Raw genomic sequence first — 20,119 nt, 5'->3', positions numbered from 1 at the left:
CTTGGCCAAACAGTTAATATTTTCTTCAGGATGCAGGCCAGCAAGCCATAGTAGTTGCTGCTAATATGTGGACTCAAGACAGCAGAGTCCCCCTAGGCCTGAATTGAGTAAAAGAACTCATAGACCAGTATCCAGGACAGTGCATACCCGGGAAAGCCCATGAGTTGGAACAGTTAAAGTGCTTAGTAATATCCAAATCAGAACCAATCAAGATAAACATTGGTTAAATGGTCCCTGTTTCTAACAGAGTTTGATATTGGCATGGCAATGTCAGTGATTGCAGAACCAGTTTTTCACAAAATTCATTCTGGACTTTAACCCTTATGTTTATATAAGACCTTGGCTAACTGAAAACCTATACCAGGGAACTTTTACAGATTAAGGGTACAACTTCGGTTCTGGTCTTGGTTGAAATGCCTTTGGCTCAGTTACCATTGATTGCAGTCAAAGGTTCAGGTCCAAGCTTGATGGGTTGAAATTGGTTGAGAAAAAGTCACCTGGATTGGCTCCACATTTTTTGATTAGAAAATAGCTGACTAAGTAATGTCCTAATTAAATACCTAAAAGATTTTCAGGAAGATTTAGAGACTATCAAAGGAGCCAAGGCCACCTTGCATACTGACACACCGGGAGGCAAATCCACAAATCTGCAAGGCCTGACTGATGCCAATTGCTTTATGTACAAAAGTAAAGGCAGAAATCAGGAGGCTGGTAAGCAAAGGAATCATCAAACCAGTGCAGTTTGTAGAGTAGGCAACATCTGTCACACCAATTGTGAAGCCAGACAGATCGGTTCATCTTTATGGGCATTTTAAACAAATGGTAAACCATTTTTTGCAACTGGAAAAAATATCCAATCACTCACATAGAGGGCTTACACACAGAGATGGCAGGGGGCCATCATGAAGCTTGATGTGAGCCATGTGTGCTTGAAATTGCAGTTAGATGAGGATTCCCAGAAGTTTGCTAAAATTAATACACATAAGGGTTTGCATCACTGTATGAGACACTGCATGGGCCATTTGAGGCATCATCAGCCTGGGCCATTTTCAGCACTCAATGGAGAACATTTTACAAGGCCTCCCCTAGGGTGGCCTTCTTCTGGATGATGTGCTAATAACAGGGAAGCTGAATAAAGAGCACTTAGAGAACCTGGACATGGTCCTTAAGACATTTCTGCAAAGCGGGTGTATGCCTTAGAAGACAAAAATGTGCATTCCAGGCATCCCAACTGTTCTGCCTGGGCTAGAGTCAACAAGACCGGATTACATCCACTGGAAAGTAAAATGAGGATAATCAAAATGTGCCCTGGCTCCCAGATCTGTACCAGAACTTAGCTCTTTCCTTGGGTTGGTGAATTATTACAGAAAATTCATATGTAACCTGTCCTCCATTCTGGTATCCTTACATCTGCTATTGCAAAAAGATCAGCCTTGGAAGTAGTCTCATAGCCAAGACATAGCCTTTAGGAAAGTGAAGAAGCAGCTAACATCTAGGATGTTGTCATACCATGATTCCGTGTTCAAGGATGCTGCATAGATATCTGTTAAAGCCCCAGCTATTTCCTCGCTTGCTTCCCTCAGTAACCTGGGGTAGAACCAATCCGGACCAGGGGACTTGTCCAATTTAATGCCTTTTAGAATACCCAACACTTCCTCCCTCATGCTGACTTGACCTAGAGTAATCAAACACCTATCCCTAACCTCAACGTCCGTCATACCCCGCTCCTCGGTGAATACCAATGCAAGGTAGGAACATTTTCCCTGTGTCTGCGTTGGTTTTCTCCGGGTGCTCCGGTTTCCTCCCACAGTCCAAAGATGTGCGGGTCAGGTGAATTGGCCATGCTAAATTGCCCGTAGTGTTAGGAAAGGGGTAAATATAGGGGTATGGGTGGGTTGCGCTTCGGCGGGTCGGTGTGGACTTGTTGGGCCGAAGGGCCTGTTTCCACACTAAGTAATCTAATCTAATTTTCTCCCTATTTGTTCTGTCCAAAGTTGGTGGTTCAAAGTTGCTCATCGAAGATCAAAGTTTTCATCATTTCAATTCACAAATAAATTTTACTCCTATAACCCTTCTAGCCCACATTGACATTCTTCTCCTTCTTCAGACTTCAAATGGAATCTGAATTACTCTACAGGAGCTGACATGCACTTAATTAGCAGAATTGTCTCCATCTGCACCTTAAATCACTCCGACTTTATACTATCAATCATTTCTTTGAATTATCTATATGCTGGTACTTCAACACCTCTCTCTAATTCAGTTGGCGAAATTGCCGTTACCCACTCAAACAGGCTGGTGTTCTCCCTTTTAGTTAATACTATCATAGTCTTTCCTCACGCCTCCCACAATTGTTGAACTTTGTGAATTTAAGTGATTTTATGAAGGAGTCAGTGTGTACTGTACCTTTGAGAGACTGGAAGCTGGCATGGACTTAAGAGAGGCACATGGTTTGCTGAAAGAATTTAAAATTAACATTTGACTGTGAAACCAATACTGCAGCTGAGTTGTCATGATACAAAAACAAATTCACATTCGGCCAATCTGTTTGAATTATGCCCCAGATACCAAAATCCAATCAAACTTGAATTTAGTATTTTGACAACTTTAAACCAATGTAATTATCTGATGTTTTAAACACATAGGGGGAGAACTGCCCAAAACATCGACAAGTATAGACTGCTAACCGAAGAGCTCTCTGAAAGGTACCTGTCTATAAGAGGATTGTGCAGCAGAACATCGAAGTAGGCCTAGAGAAAAATCTACAGAGAAAAATCTATAAAGGAGAATCAACACAGCTAACTGGTTTTGAGACATAATTTTGTTTTGTAAATCTTAATCAGGATTTTATTTTAATTGGACCAGTATCGTACACTGGGAGGTGAAAGATAGGTTTAAGAGAAAGGAGTTATAAATAATTGTTGGTTTTAATATTCTCTGTTGGACTTAGAGCAAAAATTAACAATTTTATTCTTTAAATAGTGACTTTTGCAATAGTTCTTTGCCTCTCGAAATTTAACAGATTACGGCGCGAGTTGAGCTTCTCTGTGTGTTGGGTTTAAATTAGCAGAGGGGTTTACCCTGTGTTATAACAGTTGATTGCACAATTAATGGAGAATAACATTCATATATATTCCTCTTGTTTAATTTAAGTTAAACATATAGTCAATTTGAGGATTTACAAAGACAAACACACTGATAAGTTGTGGATTGAAATTACGAAACAATCCAAATTAACCCAAAGTCAGCTGAAACTTAGGTACAAGGATGGGAATTTCTTCTTTTGTACTGGTTAGTGCACCACCATACAACAAATCAAACTAATCTTTGGAAAACAGGTGACAAAATATAAAATCCTCTTCCAAAAATAAACAGGGATGGTGGTAATGCAACAATTAAAAGCAGTCCTGTCACATTTCCAACAAGCCATTGGGAAAACATTGAATTAAATAAAAAGGAACCAAGAGAATTTTTATCTTGGATTAGAGATTAGAGTAAAAAGTTGCCATAGTGCTATTGGACCATAGGGCTGCTCTGTCATTAGCAACAGATGACTGGTGGTGGTTTAACCTAACAGTCACCATTCTGAGGACAGGTTGTGAAGGCAAGTCCTTCATGGTAACCTCAGCCAAAGCAGGAATCAAACCTATGCTGTTGGAGTTACACTGCATTGCAAAGCAGGCATTCAGCCAACTGAGCTAACCAAACCCCTGGATTACAGCAAACTAACTGGTTTTACTTCCAGCTAGAAATATACCAAATTAAAACTGCTCAGTAAATAAAACTGAACAGTTAGTTAATATTATCAGGTGCATAAACTCCAAATGTGTAAGCTACATTGGTTATATAACAAGTGATTGATGCAGTTGGAATAAAAGAAACTTTTATAAAATTCCAGAAAAACGTTATTCAAAAAATTGCTTACCCTATAGATAAAACTCTGGGCATGGAAATGAACAGTGTGCATGTCTACTTCATTTCCCATACCCAGCAAATACCAATCAACCTTCTCTCCTTTAACCATAGTCAGTCCATGAAGATTTCCGTAAATCTTCCCATTGATTGCTGAAATGAAAATAACATTAAAATCCAGTAAGTTAATTGTGGGAAATGATCTTTGGGAATTTATAATCTGTATAGGTCCATACCATGTATTTTATTGCTTTCCACAAATTCGTCTGTTTTCTTCAATTTAGTTGGGTCCACATGGAGGTAAGTGATAATATTGTTATCCAAGTACCAGGATTCATTTTCATCATACACCATGAACAATAGAGCAAATTCCCGATCAACATCTTTCCTCATGCCAGTCTCTGTGAGTACTCCTTTACGGCAGGTTATCAGTGGGCCAACCAAACCACTGTATAGATCCTGAAAAAAATTGCTCAATAAATTATGAAAATTACATTTTAATTGTTTTATAATCAACAGTACATAGATGGCTAAATATTATGTGTACTAAATAGCTAATGATTTATGATGGAAGGATAGGATTGTACTGGAGAGGGCACAAAGGAGATCCACTATGACCGGGGTGGAACATTTCAGCAGTCAAGAAAGGCTGGATAAGCTTGGGTTGTTTTCTTTGGAGAAGACAATGTTGAGAGGGGACCTGATAGAGGTGTATAAAAGTATGAGGAGCATGGACAGGGTGAATAGAAACCAACTGTTGCCCTATAATACAAACAAATTATACTGTGCATGTCCATTAATATGATACCAAAAAGAGCGCAATTGCTGTGAATTCAACCAGAAAAAAAATTAATTCATCTCAAATCAATAGTTCCATCTTCTTCTGTTATGTACTAATTACAGTCCTATGAGCTCTCAAATTTAATTAACTCTTGATTGTTGGTGGCAAGCTGACTATTTTGTGAACTGTTTACTATCATTTAAATTTTAAACATTATTTTAATGCTGATGAGCACAGCTCTGTGAATTTATGTAAGTAAAGCTCTGCTTTGTGTGACCAGAAAGAAATGGGATTATAACTCAGTGCTCAAGCCAATTATAAAAGCTCCATCACATTCCAGTTTAATAAAGGGAGTGACAGAATTCCTGCATTGTTACAGTTTCAAAATTGCTGTAGTGCTAGCTGTGCAAATTCAGATGTCAAAGCAGTAAGGAAATAAAAGACGCACAGCAATGTCAAAGTCAGATCAGAAACTTTTTAGAAGCCAAAATCGATGAAACAGTTGTCAAAAATAATATCATGTGACATTAATGATGCAGGTATAATATATTAGTCCAGAATTCCTCTGCCACTCTTTACATATTTGTTGAACAATTTGAAATAGATGACTTAATATCGCTATTAAAATAAGTGATAGAGGAATTCATAAGAGGTACAGTTAGTAAGTTTGCAGATGATACCAAAATTGGAGGTGTAGTGGACAGCGAAGAGGGTTACCTCTGATTACAACAGGATCTGGACCAGATGGGCTGAGAAGTTTTAGATGGACTTTAATTCAGATAAATGCGAGGTGCTGCATTTTGGAAAGCAAATCTTAGCAGGACTTATACACTTAATGGTAAGGTCCTAGGGAGTGTTGCTGAACAAAGAGACCTTGGAGTGCAGGTTCATAGCTCCTTGAAAGTGGAATTGCAGGTAGATAGGATAGTGAATGTGGCGTTTGGTATCCTTTCCTTTATTGATCAGAGTATTGAGTACAGGAGTTGGGAGGTCACGTTGCAGCTGTACAGGACATTGGTTAGGCCACTGTTCGAATTTTGCATGCAATTTTGGTCTCCTTCCTATAGGAAAGATGTTGTGAAACTTGAAAGGGTTCAGAAAAGATTCACAAGGATGTTGCCAGGGTTGGAGGATCTGAGCAACAGGGAGAGACTGAATAGGCTGGGGCTGTTTTCCCTAGAGTGTCAGAGGCTGAGGGCAACTTTTTCATGCAGAGGGTGGTATGTGTATGCAATGAACTGCCAGAGGATGTGGTGGCAGCTGGTACAATTGCAACATTTAAGAGGCATTTGGATGGGAATATGAATAGGAAGGATTTGGAGGGATATGGGCCGGGTGCTGGCAGGTGGGACTAGGTTGGATTGGGATGTCTGGTCAGTGTGGACGGGTTGGACTGAAGGGTCTGCTTCCATGCTGTACATTTCTATGACTCTATGTATATGCACTACCTTTTCATGTCTGAGTATTTCCATTTATGGAGCTGTTGTGACATTGGGCTGAAGGACCAAAAAAATAAGCACCATTACATTTTGGGTGGCACGGTGGCACAGTGGTTAGCACTGCTGCCTCACAGCGCCTGAGACCCGGGTTCAATTCCCGACTCAGGTGACTGACTGTGTGGAGTTTGCATGTTCTCCCCGTGTCTGCGTGGGTTTCCTCCGGGTGCTCCGGTTTCCTCCCACAGTCCAAAGATGTGCGGGTTAGGTGAATTGGCCATGCTAAATTGCCCGTAGTGTTAGGTAGGGGTAAAATGTAGGGGTATGGGTGGGTTGCGCTTCGGCGGGTCGGTGTGGACTTGTTGGGCCGAAGGGCCTGTTTCCACACTGTAAGTCTAATCTAATCTACATTCTGAGTAGCAGACAAGAGGAAACATTCAAAAGGACAATGGGTAGAGTTTTCCACTGCCTCACGCCAGTATGGGAAGTGGCAAAAAAATTGGAGAAAATATGGCAAGAATTTTTAAGACATCAGATTCTTGATTTTGAGAAAAAAATCTGACTTTCCCCTTAAAGTTTAAGCAGCAAAGCCAAAATCCTACTAAATAGTGGTGATGATCTGATTTCCATGCAATTGCGCCTCATCACTAACTAATCTCACCACATTTCTATGTAGCTCCACATTCTCACTTCCCTCCCAAGAAAAACTAGATGGTATCAATTCCTGACGTGAAAATCAGAGCCACTTGCTTCTCTAGGACTTTATCCAGCTCCATGGTCACCATATTCTTTAATGTTCCATGGACACCATTCTTTTCAATCCTTTGTTCATGCAACTGGGAATTGGCAAACCATCACTTAATCATGGCTGCTTTCAGAAGAACTCACACACCACTTCACTTTAGACCTCCCAACCATATATGACCTACATAATTCTGCGAGATTGCTAAGGCTGCAAAGATGTATGCATCTACTTGTGATGCCTCAGAACCCTTTTAGTTGCCAGCCACTTCGGCTTACACTGGTTTTCAACTATAGGCTCTACAGTTCTAATTACAGGCAGCCAACCTCTGTAGCTTGCATTTTTTTTTAAAGTGAATAGGCTCTTCAGCCATAACTTACATCCTGCCAGCTTCTCTGGTTTGCAATACTGTTTAGTCCAGAGGGAAGTGCAGGAAGCTTGTCATGGATTGAAGTGCTGAACAATCTTGGGGTAGATGCTGTGCTGCATAGCTCCTGGTTGCATCAATGTCACACTTACAGCACATGCCAGGAGCCTATGTGGCAAACGCACAAATGGTTATGTCTGAAAGTTAAAGGGTCCAAAAATCTTTTAGTGGGATTTGTGGGGATAACTATCAGCTTGGGCTGCTGCCACTCAGCCAAGGGTATCATCCAATTCAATTTTGGCAGGGTGACTGGCTGACAACAGTTAGGTGCTTGGTCCAACCAGATGCTGGAGATCAATGGCCTCACAGTCCAACAATTGGGCCTTAGACAATTCTGGAACAAGTCCTGCAACACCTTAGATGGGAAGCAGTGGAGACATCCCCTAGGATAGGGGCTGGACCGTGCTTAGTCAGGACTATCCTCTCGAGCCAGAGATTTGGCCATGGTCAGTCTTGGGATCTTGGGATTCATGGCCATGTGGCTCATCTGGTGGCAGTCAACCACAGTGCCAGGCAACCAGGTTCGAATTTAGCCGAAGGCGGCTGCATTTGTGAAATGCGTATGTTCTTCCTGTGTCTTCCTGGACTACTACTGGGTGCTTCAGATTTCTCCCATAGTCTAAAGAAGTACAGATTGGGTAGATTTGCCAGGCTAAAATAGAGCATAGAACATAGAACCGGATAGCAGAGGAATGGGCTTTTCAGCCCATGCCAAATTTAACTAATCCCTTCTGCCTGCCCTTGGTCCATATCTCTCCATTCCTTGCATCTTCATGTGCTTATCCACAAGTCCTTTAAACCAACCTATCATATCTGCCTTATAGTGTACAGAAATATGCAGGTTATGTGAATTAGAGTTGTGGGTGGGTCTGGGTAAGATGCTCGATGGGCTCCCTGCACTGCAAGGATTATATGATTCCATGATCATTAGTTTCAGGCCAATTTAGACATGAAATTGAAAATTTTGTAGTGTTACACCAAACTCTAATTAGGAGACAAAATGGCTGCCACTGCATATACAGTGGATGGAATAAGTCATTGCTTCTCACTTCAAGGGTGGAGTGTAATTCTTTGCATGGAAGACCCTGCTTGGATTAATTGTATTAATCATGTTTTAACTGATTTTGTAATGCCATCCATCTGCCAACAAACTGGATTTAATTGAAAGTTCATTCTGTTGGCAACAACTAAATTACAAATTATGATCTAAGGTAATCATGGTCATTACATACTTTGCATCAGTTGGCCTCCGTACAATTTCAGAAAGGCAGACACAAACTCAAAAGCATCAAAAAGTGTATTACTGGAAAAGTACAGCCAGTCAGGCAGCAGGAGAGTTGACATTTCAAGCATAAGTTCTTCATCAGGAATGAGGGGGTCCTAAGAGGGCTGAGAGAAAAACGCATGGGGAGTGTGGCGGTGGCGGGGGCGGTGGCGGGGGGGGTGGGGGAAGAAGGTAACTGACAGCATGATAGATGAGGGTGAAAGGTGATGGTGATGGGTCAGAGTAGAGGGTAAAGTGGACAGTTCAAGAGACTGCTACTTCTCCCCATCTTTTCCTCCACTACATCTATGACTGTATCGGTGCCACCTTGTTGACCAACTTCATGAACACCTTCCAACTTGATCTCAAACTAACCTGGACCATCTCTGACACCTCCCTCCCCTTCCTGGACCTTTCCAGCAATTGACTCAGCACAGACATCTATTTCCAACCCACTGACTCCCACTCTGCCTCCTGCAAAATCACTATCCCTTCTTCACAATTCCTCCGTATCCACTGCATCTGCTACCAGGAGGACAATTCCACCATTGAACATCCCAGAAGGCCTTCTTCAGGGACCACAATTTCCCCTCCCACATGGTCAATGATGCTCTCTAACGCACTGCCTGTATGGCTTGCACCTACAATCTTGAACCCCACCCGTCCAATCACAATAAGGACAGACCCTCATGGTCCTCACTTTCTACCGCACCACCTCTGCCATTTTCACCACCTATAAATAGACCCCACCACCAGAGATATATTTCCCTCCCACCCGTCTGTATTCTGCAGAGACCATTTCCTCTGCGACTCCCTTGTTAGGTCCGAGCCCTTCCACCAACCCATCCTCCACTCCCAGCACCTTCCCTCTCCACTGCAAGAAGTGCAAAGTCTGCGCCCACACCTCCCCCCTCACCTCCATATGAGGCCACAAAGGATCCTTCCAAGTCTAACAGAGATTTACTAGTACTTCCACACACATCATCTACTGTGTCCGTTGCTCTCAATGCAGTCACCTCTACATTGGAGACACAGGACGCTAACTTGCGGAACATTTCAAAGAACATCTGGGACACGCACCAATGAACCCCACTGCTCTGTAGCCGAACACTTCAACTCCCCCTCACATACCATCAAGTACATGTAAGTCCTTGGCCTCCTCTACTGCCAAACTCTAGCCACCCGACTCCTGGAAGAAGAACACCTCATCTTCTACCTTGGGACCCTCCAATCACACGGGATCAATGTTGATTTCACCAGTTTCCTCATTTTTCCCACCCCCACCTTATCCCAGGTCCAACCCTCTATCTCAGCACTGCTCTCTTGAACTGTCCCATCTATCCATCTCCCTTCCCACCTATCCACTCCACCCTCCTCTCCGACCTATCACCATCATTCCCCCCATCTTCATCTACCTATAGCATTCTCAGCTACTTTCCCCCCAGACCAAACCCCCCCCCCACTTATCTCTCAGCCCCTTAGGGCCCGCCTTTATTCTTTGCCACGCAGAGGTGGTGCATGTATGGAATGAGCTGCCAGGGGAATTGGTGGAGGCTGGTGCAATCATAACATTTAAAAGCATCTGGATGGGTATATGAATAGGAAGGGTATGGAGGGATATGGGCTAAGTGTTGACAAATGGGACTAGATTAGGTTATGATATCTGGTTGGCATGGACAAGTTGGACTGAAGAATGTGTTTCTATGCTGTACATCTCTATGACTCTAAGAGCTTATGCTCGAAATGTCAAATCGTCTGCTCCTCAGATGCTGCCTGACTGGTTGTACTTTTCTAGCACCACAGTTTTTGACACTGATCTCCAGCATCTGCAGTCCTCACTTTCCCCAAGTTGATTCCAAACTCAAAAGCCTCAATTGGAGGAAGTACTAACTGTGGCAAAGGTGCAACATGTATTCTGGGAGGGGGATTCCAAAGTCCACCACCAAGACTAGCTCAGCAGCAGCCCAACTGATCAAGCTGGGTGGATCCTAAAGGACTTTACTGCTCAACTGGGGTCTGTGGCACATGGTGAGGGAGCCAAGAGAGAAAAACACACTAGACCTCATCCTTATCAATTTGCCAGCGGCAGGATACATCTGTCCGTGGCAGTATCGATAAGAAGAATTACCACACAGTCCTTATGGAGACAAAGTCTGTCTTCACATTGAGAATCCCCTCCATCCTGTTGTGTGGAACTATTACCAAGTTAAATGGAATAGACCTCAAACCGATCTAGCAACTCAAGACTAGGCATCCGTGAGACACAGTGGGCCAGCAACAGCAACAGAATTGTACTCCAGCACAATATGCAACCACGTAGCCTGGCATATTTCCTCACTCAACCATTACCATCAAGCCAGGGATTCAACCCTGGTTCAATGGAAAGTACAGGAGCGATGCTGGAGCTGCACCAGGCATACCAAAAAAATGAGGTACCAACCTGGTGAAGCTACCAAACAGGACTACTTGTATCTCAAGCAGCAAGTGATAGAGCTAAGCGATTCTACAACTAATGGATCAGATCTAAGTTCCGCAGTCCTTCCAATATCCAGTTGCAAATGGAGGTAGACAATCAAATAACTTACTAGAGATAGCTTCAAAAACATTCTAAATGATGGAACAGCCCAACATTTACATGTAAAAGTTAAGGCTTCAGCATTTGCAACAATCTGCAAACCAGAAATGTCAACAGGCTGATGCATCCCGGTCTCGTCCAGTAGTCCTCAGCATTACAATGTTAGGCAGTTGTGGTGCCTTGACAGCATCCCTGACTCTGATCTGAGAAATCTTGGGTTGGAGTCTCATCTGCTCCAGAAATGACAACTCAATTGACTGACCAGGGGAATGATCAAAGCTAAAAATCACACAACACCAAGTTATCGTCCAACAGGTTTATTTTTTAGGGAGCTCTTGTGGCCCAGTGGGAGTGTCCCTACCTCTGAGTCAGAAGGCCTGGGGTCAAGTCCCACCTGGCCCCAATGTGTACATTATCGCAGCCTTTATGGCTCTTTTTGAAAATTCTCATTCTTTACAGCGAGCTCAGAGCTTGTCACTGAAGTAGAATTCGGAGCTTACTTTTTAATTAAAAAAACATACTGTGGTTCTGGAGTTACACGAAAGAACATTAGTGAACTAGATCAGTTTTGCAATAATTGACAATTGTTATATGGTCACCACTGGTCAGCTTTTTTATTCCAATCTTTGTTTAAAAAGTAAATTGAAATTTCACCATCTGCCATGGTCGGATTCAAACACCCATCCCCTGAACATTAGCCTGGATTACTGGTTCTGGATTACTAACCCAGTTATATTAACATTTTGTCACTGATAACCGTTTATAACAGTGCCCTGTGATCAATCAGCTCTGGCAGTAGAATTCTCCAATATCAATGGTTTCCCCAAGTGCAGGGCACTATAATCTGCTCTACTTTGCTTTGAGAGTGCTGTATCACCAAACTACAGATTATATCAACTAGAGGGTTTCTATTCCATCAATACCCAGCATTTCTGCGATCATACATGTCAGATTTTGCAGGTGTGCGCCAGGCGACCCAGGAACTGACATGATGTATATATTGGAAAGAGAAAAGAATTTGAGAATTCTCCTATATATATATATATATATATAGGAGAATTCTCAAATTCTTTTCTCTTTCCAAAATCTTCAAGCCATACTGGAAAGTGTGGAAAACAAGCACTATTACACCCCCCCCAAAAAAAAACATGGCTAGTGGTTAATGTCATCATTATGAAACTTTCAGATTGATGCAGAATGGCCATACAATGCTCTTTCAGTTTCCACCAGGGCCAAAGTGGAACAGCTAATATGTCTCCTTAAGCTAAGGTTTCGATGCCTGGATCACTACAGCAGGGCCTTGTGATATAATCCAGAACTGGTGTATCACATCAGTGTGGCATGCTGTATCTTACAAGCTTGAATTGACAAAGGAGTCATTGTGCTGGGCAGAGACAAAATTAAGGATTGAGAGCAATCCTCTGAGGGGGAGAGTGAGTACCTGCCATTTGAATGAAATGTAAGGACATCCAAGACACTATGACAGAGCTCTGGCCAGAGAGACCAGACAAACCCTTATAAGGGCCCACATCCAGGAATAATGACCTGGGTGTGGACATCCTTTCAATGTCTTGCTTTGATTATATAGCAAGCAGCCCCCCAGTCAGTCCACAGTACATGTGGACGCAATTACTTCTGCAGTCTTTGAATTTTTTTGTTGTTAATTAAATCTTTTCTTATCTATGTGATTATATGCATGGTGTCTTTAGCTGGATTATTTACAATGAAATGTAAATGAAGTGTAATTGCCATTAGTAACTTGCTTCACCCTTTTCCTTCCACAATACTTGAGTGCAGTCCTGGGATCCACAACTGTGTCATTGCTGGAGCCAAATCTAGAGGGACAAACCCACGAAGAATATGCTACCCTGAGGCAGGCTCACCCTCCTCATCATCTACATCATAATCGGGGAGATGTGGATAGACTAGATATTTCTGCAGTAACTTGAAGGAAAGGTTTTGGGGGATCCTCTGTGCAGCTCTTTCTCTATCTGGATGCATATTGGCATGACTGTCCTCCTGAGAGAAAGGGCCACTTGGAGTGAGGTCAAGGACGATCACTGGCCACTCACCTTCCCCTGATGCTGAACACCTATGGCTACAGCAAACAAGTGCAGCAAGAGCCAGCAGGGAACTGATATTGATGGACTCCTCCATCCTTTGATCCAGTTTGTCAATTGCCTCTCATAAAGCTGCCTGCTGTTCATGTGCCCGTCTGTGCACTATGCAAAGTCATGACTAGCTATGACCATGGAATCATCTGCTGGCACTGATCATGTGCCTGATCTCTGGCAGTCCTCCTAGTATCAGAATCCTGGGTGTTTCTTCCGTGACAAGCTTCAGAGACATGTGACACACTCACTAGACTGTACTCTCAAGTCTAATCTAAATACGATAATCAGCAAGATGAATGTTTCTGAGATGGTAGAGGTGCAAGTTAAAATCATGCTAGCGCATCCTCGGTGGGTTGAGTGACTTTCTCCTCAGAGATGGAAGTTGAGCTGACAGTAAGGAGTGATAGCCTTCTCCTCATAGCTCAATCGGTCCCTCTGGTACCTACAGTAGAAAAAAGGACTTAGTTGTAGGAAAAGAGTAAAATCCGTTCAGGATAAGAATCAGTTATCACTAGATTTATGAAACAGTGGCGCAGCACAATGAAACTCACTTGGTTGGTTGCTCCTCAAGGGCTTGGCATCCCACAAGTGGTCACCTTCTTTTCAAGCAGTCTCCAGCACAAGTTCTTCAGATGTGATGAGGAGTCTAATGTTCAATACCCCACTGCCAGTCTTGGCCTGGAGAGGAAAGACTTTTTTTACTGCAATGACACAAAGGAGAAACTCAGTACAGCAGAATAAATGAGAGGGGTCTTTATTGTGATCGATGAGCAGGAAAGATGATAAGGTGTCTCAGGCGACTGAAAAGCACAGAGGATAAGAAGCTTGAAGTAAGTAGAAGGTTTTGGGTGGACATGCTGTATGCAATAGTAAGAGAAGCAATCCATCAACCTGGTTGAGAGGTGTGTGCAGTGGCAGAGTTAAAATGAGTAGTGGTGGCTTTGTAAGTCTAAGATAGCGGAGGGAAAATGGTGTCACTTTCCCCTGCATAGAGTACAAAGGTATTAACTACTTTTCAGCACAGTTGAGCATTGAGTTTCATCCTGGAAATTGCATTGACTTGAGCTGTTACCTCTGTCCAGGCTGGCTAAATCTAGTAGCAGAGCCTCCTTTGGCAATGTCGAGGAAATTACACAGTCATTCTCTCAATCACCCCACATCCACCAAAAACTCCAGTAGCCTGTCACAGAAACTGGGCACCAGCATCTCTTTCTATGACAAGTCCTCCATCATGACAGCAAATGCAACATTGAGAAAGTCATTCTGGCTTGTGATGTATAAAGTGATGTGGGCCATGGTGCTTAAATATGGCACCGTCAGCATCAACAATAGAAAGTGTTGCCAGCAGACGAGCACTTCTGCCTCTGTTGCTGCATGATTCCATGAGTTGGACACTGTAGAGACCAGGATACATTAATAATCAGCTAAAGAGTAGGCGATTGCATGAAAAAAATTGACCTGGGTAATGGCAGACCACTCACCATTAATCTAACTAAAAAGAACACTTTGCTAAAGAAGTGAAAAAATTCAGTTCAATCTGGCAAGGTGGCTCAGTGGTTAGCACTGCTGCCTCACAGCACCACAGTCCCAGATTCAATTCCAGCCTTAGGTGACTGTCTGTGTGAAGTTTGCACATTCTCCCTGTGTCTGTGGGTTTCCTTTGGGTGCTCCAGTTTCCTTTCAGTCCAAAGATGTGCAGGTCAGGTGAATTGGCTGCGCTAAATTGTCCATAATGTTAGGTGCATCAGTCAGCAGGAAATGGATCTGAATGGGTTGCTCTTCAGAGGGTCGGTGTGGACTTGCTGGGGCGAAGGGCCTGTTTCCATACTGTAAGGAACCTAATCTAATCTGTTATTTGACCTCCGATTGATAGAAAAGTTAAATGGTAAGACAGTGGATGAGTAGTGGCAGTTGTTTTAGGAGCTACCCAATTCCTCACAACTGAAAAATACCCCAGTCAAGGACAATATAAAGTCAAAAACTAATATATACTATATTGCAAAGTCCAGTGGCAGGAAGATTGAGAAACCTTCAAACATAAACAATGGGATACTAAAAATGAATAAAAAGAGCTAAGGTAAATTACAAAAGAAGACTAGCTCAACATATCAAACAGGATAGCAAAAGCTTCTATAGATATATAAAAAGGAACAGAGTCGCTAAGGTGAACCTTGGCCCTGGGAAGATGAAATAGGAGAATTAATAGTGGGTAACACTGAAATGGCAGAGATGCTAAATCAACACTTTGCCTCAGTTTTTATAGTGGAGGACAACAGTACTGCTCCTACTGAAACAGGCAAGTCAAAGTCAACAGAAAAAGGGTAGAACTTAGAACAATCAACATCAATATGGAAAGAGTACTAAACTTAAACTATTAAGATTGAGGACAGAAAAGTCCCCTGGGCATGATGGCCTACATCCTAGGGTATTAAAGGAATTGGTGGTGGAGATAGTGGTTACAATATTCCAAAATTCCCTAGACAGTGGAAAAGTTTCAGTGGATTTGAAAAATTTATTTAAGTAAGGATTTGAATGTCCTTATTCAAAAGGAAGGGGGGCAGTATGTGGGAAATTACAGACCAGTTAGTTTAACATCTGCTGTTGGAAAGTGTTAGAATCAATTATCAATGAAGCAAAATCAGGACACTATTCATCAGAGTCAGCACGGTTTTGTGAAGGGCAAATCATGTTTGACTAATTTGCTACAGGCAAAGATGCAACAAGCAAAGGGCATAATGGGGATCTAGAGGATGTAATATACCTGGACTTCCAGAAGACCTTTGATAAGATACCGTACAAAGGGATAATTCACAAGGTTGGATCATATGGAATTGAGGTAATTTATTAGCTTAGATAGGTGACTGGCTAATGGACAGAAGATAGAGAGCCAGGATTTTTTTTCCTGATTGACAATAAATACCTAGTGGGGTGCCACGGGTTCAGTCCTTAGCTCCCAACTATTTACAATCTACATTAATGACTTGGATACAGGGATTAAAGACTCTGTAGCCAAATTTGCAAATAACACAAAAATAGGCAGAACGGTAAATTGCAACGAGGAAGTAAGAACCTTACAAATAGATATAGATAGGTTAGGAGAGTGGGCCAAAATGTGACAGAGGCAGTTTAAAGTGGATAAGTGTGAGGTCATGCATATTGGACGGAAAAATGGGACTTCTTATCTAAATAGGGAAAAGATTCCAGGGAGCGACAGTACAAAGGGATCTGGGTGTCTTTCTTAATGAGTTACAGAAAGCTAGCATGCATGTACAGATAATAAAGAAATGAATTGGAATGTTTTTTTTTGCTAAAGCAATGGAATATAAAAGGTAAGGGAGTATTGGGGAACTAGATGGGCGGCACGGTGGCACAGTGGTTAGCACTGCTGCCTCACAGTGCTTGAGACCCGGGTTCATTTCCCGACTCAGGCGACTGACTGTGTGGAGTTTGCACGTTCTCCCCGTGTCTGCGTGGGTTTCCTCCGGGTGCTCCGGTTTCCTCCCACTGTCCAAAGATGTGCGGGTCAGGTGAATTGGCCATGCTAAATTGCCCGTAGTGTTAGGTAAGGGGTAAATGTAGGGGTATGGGTGGGTTTCGCTTCGGCGGGTCGGTGTGGACTTGTTGGGCCGAAGGGCCTGTTTCCACACTGTAAGTAATCTAATCTAGATAAAGCATTGGTGAGACCGCACCTGAAGTATTGTGCACAGCTTTGGTCTCATTATGTGAGGAAAGATATAGTGGCATTGGAGGCAGTTCAGAGGAGGTTTACTAATGATCCTAGAGATGAAGGGTTTGAACAATTTAGGCCTAAAAGGTAAAAACAATGACTGCAGATGCTGGAAACCAGATTCTGGATCAGTGGTGCTGGAAGAGCACAGCAGTTCAGGCAGCATCCAACGAGCAGCATAATCGACGTTTCAGGCAAAAGCCCTTCATCAGGAATAAAGGCAGTGAACCTGAAACATGGAGAGATAAGCTAGGGGAGGCTGGGGGTGGGGAGAGAGTAGCATAGAGTACAATGGGTGAGTGGGGGAGGAGATGAAGGTGATCAGTCAGGGAGGAGAGGGTGGAGTGGATAGGTGGAAAAGGAGCTAGGCAGGTCGAACAAGTCATGGGGATGGTGCTGAGCTGGAAGTTTGAAACTAGGGTGAAGTGGGGGAAGAGGAAACGAGGCAGCTGTTGAATTCCACATTGATGTCCTGGGGTTGAAGTGTTCTGAAGCGGAAGATGAGGTGTTCTTCCTCCAGGCGTCTGGTGGTGAGGGAGCGGCAGTGAAGGAGACCCAGGACTTCCATGTCCTCGGGCAGAGTGGGAGGGGGAGTTGAAATGTTGGGCCACGGGGCGGTGTGGTGATTGGTCTAGGTGTCTCGGAGACGTTCCCTAAAGCGCTCTGCAAGGAGGCGCCCAGTCTTCTCAATGTAGAGGAGACCGCATCAGGAGCAACGGATACAATAAATGATATTAGTGGATGTGCAGGTAAAACATTGATGGATGTGGAAGGCTCCTTTACGGCCTTGGATAGAGGTGAGGGAGGAGGTGTGGGCACAGGTTTTGCAGTTCCTGCACTGGCAGGGGAAAGTGCCAGGATTGGAGGTGGGTCGTAGGGGGGCGTGGACCTGACCAGTCATGGAGGGAACGGTCTTTGCGGAAGGCGGAAAGGGGTGGGGAGAGAAATATTCCTGGTGGTGGGGTCTTTTTGGAGGTGGCGGAAATGTCGGCGGATGATTTGGTTTATGCGAAGGTTTGTAGGATGGAAGGTGAGCACCAGGGGTGTTCTGTCCTTGTTACGGTTGGAGGGGTGGGGTCTGAGGGCGGAGGTGCGGGATGTGGACAAGATGTGTTGGAGGGCATCTTTAACCACGTGGGAAGGGAAATTGTGGACTCTAAAGAAGGAGGCCATCTGGTGTGTTCTGTGGTGGAACTGGTCCTTCTGGGAGCAGATACGGTGGAGGCGGAGGAATTGGGAATATGGGATGGCATTTTTGCAAGAGGTACGGTGGGAAGAGGTGTAATCCAGGTAGCTGTGGGAGTTGGTGGGTTTGTAAAAAATGTCAGTGTCAAGTCGGTCGTCATTAATGGAGATGGAGAGGTCCAGGAAGGGGAGGGAGGTGTCCGAGATGGTCCAGGTAAAACATCTCCGAGACACCTGCACCAATCAACCACTACCCTCTCCTCCCTGACCTATCACCTTCATCTCCTCCCCCACTCACCCATTGTACTCTATGCTACTCTCTCCCCACCCCCACCCTCCCCTAGTTTATCTCTCCACGCTTCAGGCTCACTGCCTTTATTCCTAATGAAGGGCTTTTGCCCAAAATGTCAATTTCACTGCTCGTTGGATGCTGCCTGAACTGCTGTGCTCTTCCAGCACCACTGATCCACAATTTAGGCCTATAAACTCTGAAATTTAGAAGAGTGAGGAGAGATCAAATTGAGATATTCAAGATGATAAAAAGATATGGATAAAATAGACATGGAATGTATGCCTCCTCTTGTGGGGCATTCTAGATCAAGAGCTCATTGTTTTAAATTTGCTACCCCTTATCCTGAGACTGAGTTGAGGAGAAACAATTTCTCCCAAAGGGTTGTGAATCTTTGGAATTCATGATCCCAAACAGAGATGGATGCTGGGATAGTGAGTAAATTTAAGGAGGAATTTAGTAAATTTTTAATTGGAAATGGGTTGAAGGGTTATGGGGAGAAGGTAGGAAAATGGGGATGAGGAGCATATCAGCCATGATCAAATGGCAGAGCAGACTCGATGGGCCAATGGCCTAATTCTGTTCTTATACCTTATTAACTTATAGTTCAATTGGATCTGAAAATGGAAGCAAATTTACTTGTGTGCACTGCTTTTCATTCAATTTGCATGCCGACTCTATGCTGCCTGTTTACATACATGACAACAACATGCAGCCACTGCTAAGCATTCTATTGAGGGATGGCATGCCTTCACAGTGGGCCTAAAATGGTGAGCAGCTAGTTCTGTGAAAAGGAAGGTATATTATGGCTGGAGCAGCTGGTGAAATAATTCGAAACTACTTCTAATGTAGAGAAAGATGCAATGATGGCCACAAGATTGTATATCACAACATTCCAGGTTTTGATCTAGTGCTGTGCTTATACAGCAGCTTTAAAGGAAACAAAAGCATCCCGAAAACTGACAATTGTGACCAGGTCTTATGTGTGAGCTGATTATGGCTTTTCAAACACTTACGAGTGTCCCAGATCTTGCATTGGAAATTTCACTTCCAAATGTGTGAATAATAGAGCTTTATTTTTACATTTTTAACTTGATTAACATGTTTGGATAAACTGTTTTATTCAGCTCTTTTTAAAACGTTATTTTTTTTAAAAATTGGTAACCAAGATCTTCATAAGTTTTGTGTTGGGTTATTGCTTTCAGAGGACATCCCAATTGTGCTGAACACACTACATCTTATTAATCAATTGACTGCTATGATACGCAGATTCTGCCACAAGAGACTTCACAGCAAGAGATGAGATTTTATTTAATACGTATCCAACATCACATGGTGATAATTTTAAAAGGCTTTATTTTTAAATGCAATTGACAGTGACTTATTATTTTTGGAAATAAAGAGCACAGTGGAGGAGATATTAATTACAAATTTATTTAAATTATTAACCTTCACTGTTAAAACTCCTGCGACCAAACAGTAGAACTGTGAATAGTACTGAAAGACTATTGGGTTGCAGCTTCTAGGATGTCTGGATATGAACCTACATTCTTTGGAAATTCTAAACCCAACTCTAAGAGATAAAGCATTGGCAGCATCATCAAAACACCTTCATGCGTGAATGGGATTGTTGCAACATACAAGGAAGTACATACAAAACAGGAGTG

At 43.1% G+C, this 20,119-nt stretch overlaps 1 protein-coding gene across 1 annotated transcript in view; it reads right to left on the bottom strand.

The window, feature by feature from the left end:
* LOC132816921 (ferroxidase HEPHL1-like) overlaps positions 1 to 20,119 on the bottom strand; it is a 139,121-nt gene that overhangs the window by 11,321 nt on the left and 107,681 nt on the right. Inside the window, exons 16-17 of the mRNA XM_060826946.1 lie at positions 4,149 to 4,371; positions 3,926 to 4,065 (exon numbers count right to left, since the gene is read on the bottom strand). Of these exons, the coding sequence (XP_060682929.1) occupies positions 3,926 to 4,065; positions 4,149 to 4,371 (363 nt within the window). The remainder of the gene's footprint in view (positions 1 to 3,925; positions 4,066 to 4,148; positions 4,372 to 20,119) is intronic.

This window comes from Hemiscyllium ocellatum, chromosome 6 (genome assembly GCF_020745735.1).
Source record: "Hemiscyllium ocellatum isolate sHemOce1 chromosome 6, sHemOce1.pat.X.cur, whole genome shotgun sequence".
NCBI classification, from domain to species: Eukaryota; Metazoa; Chordata; class Chondrichthyes; order Orectolobiformes; family Hemiscylliidae; genus Hemiscyllium; species Hemiscyllium ocellatum.
This window is presented reverse-complemented; position numbering and strand designations above follow the sequence as displayed.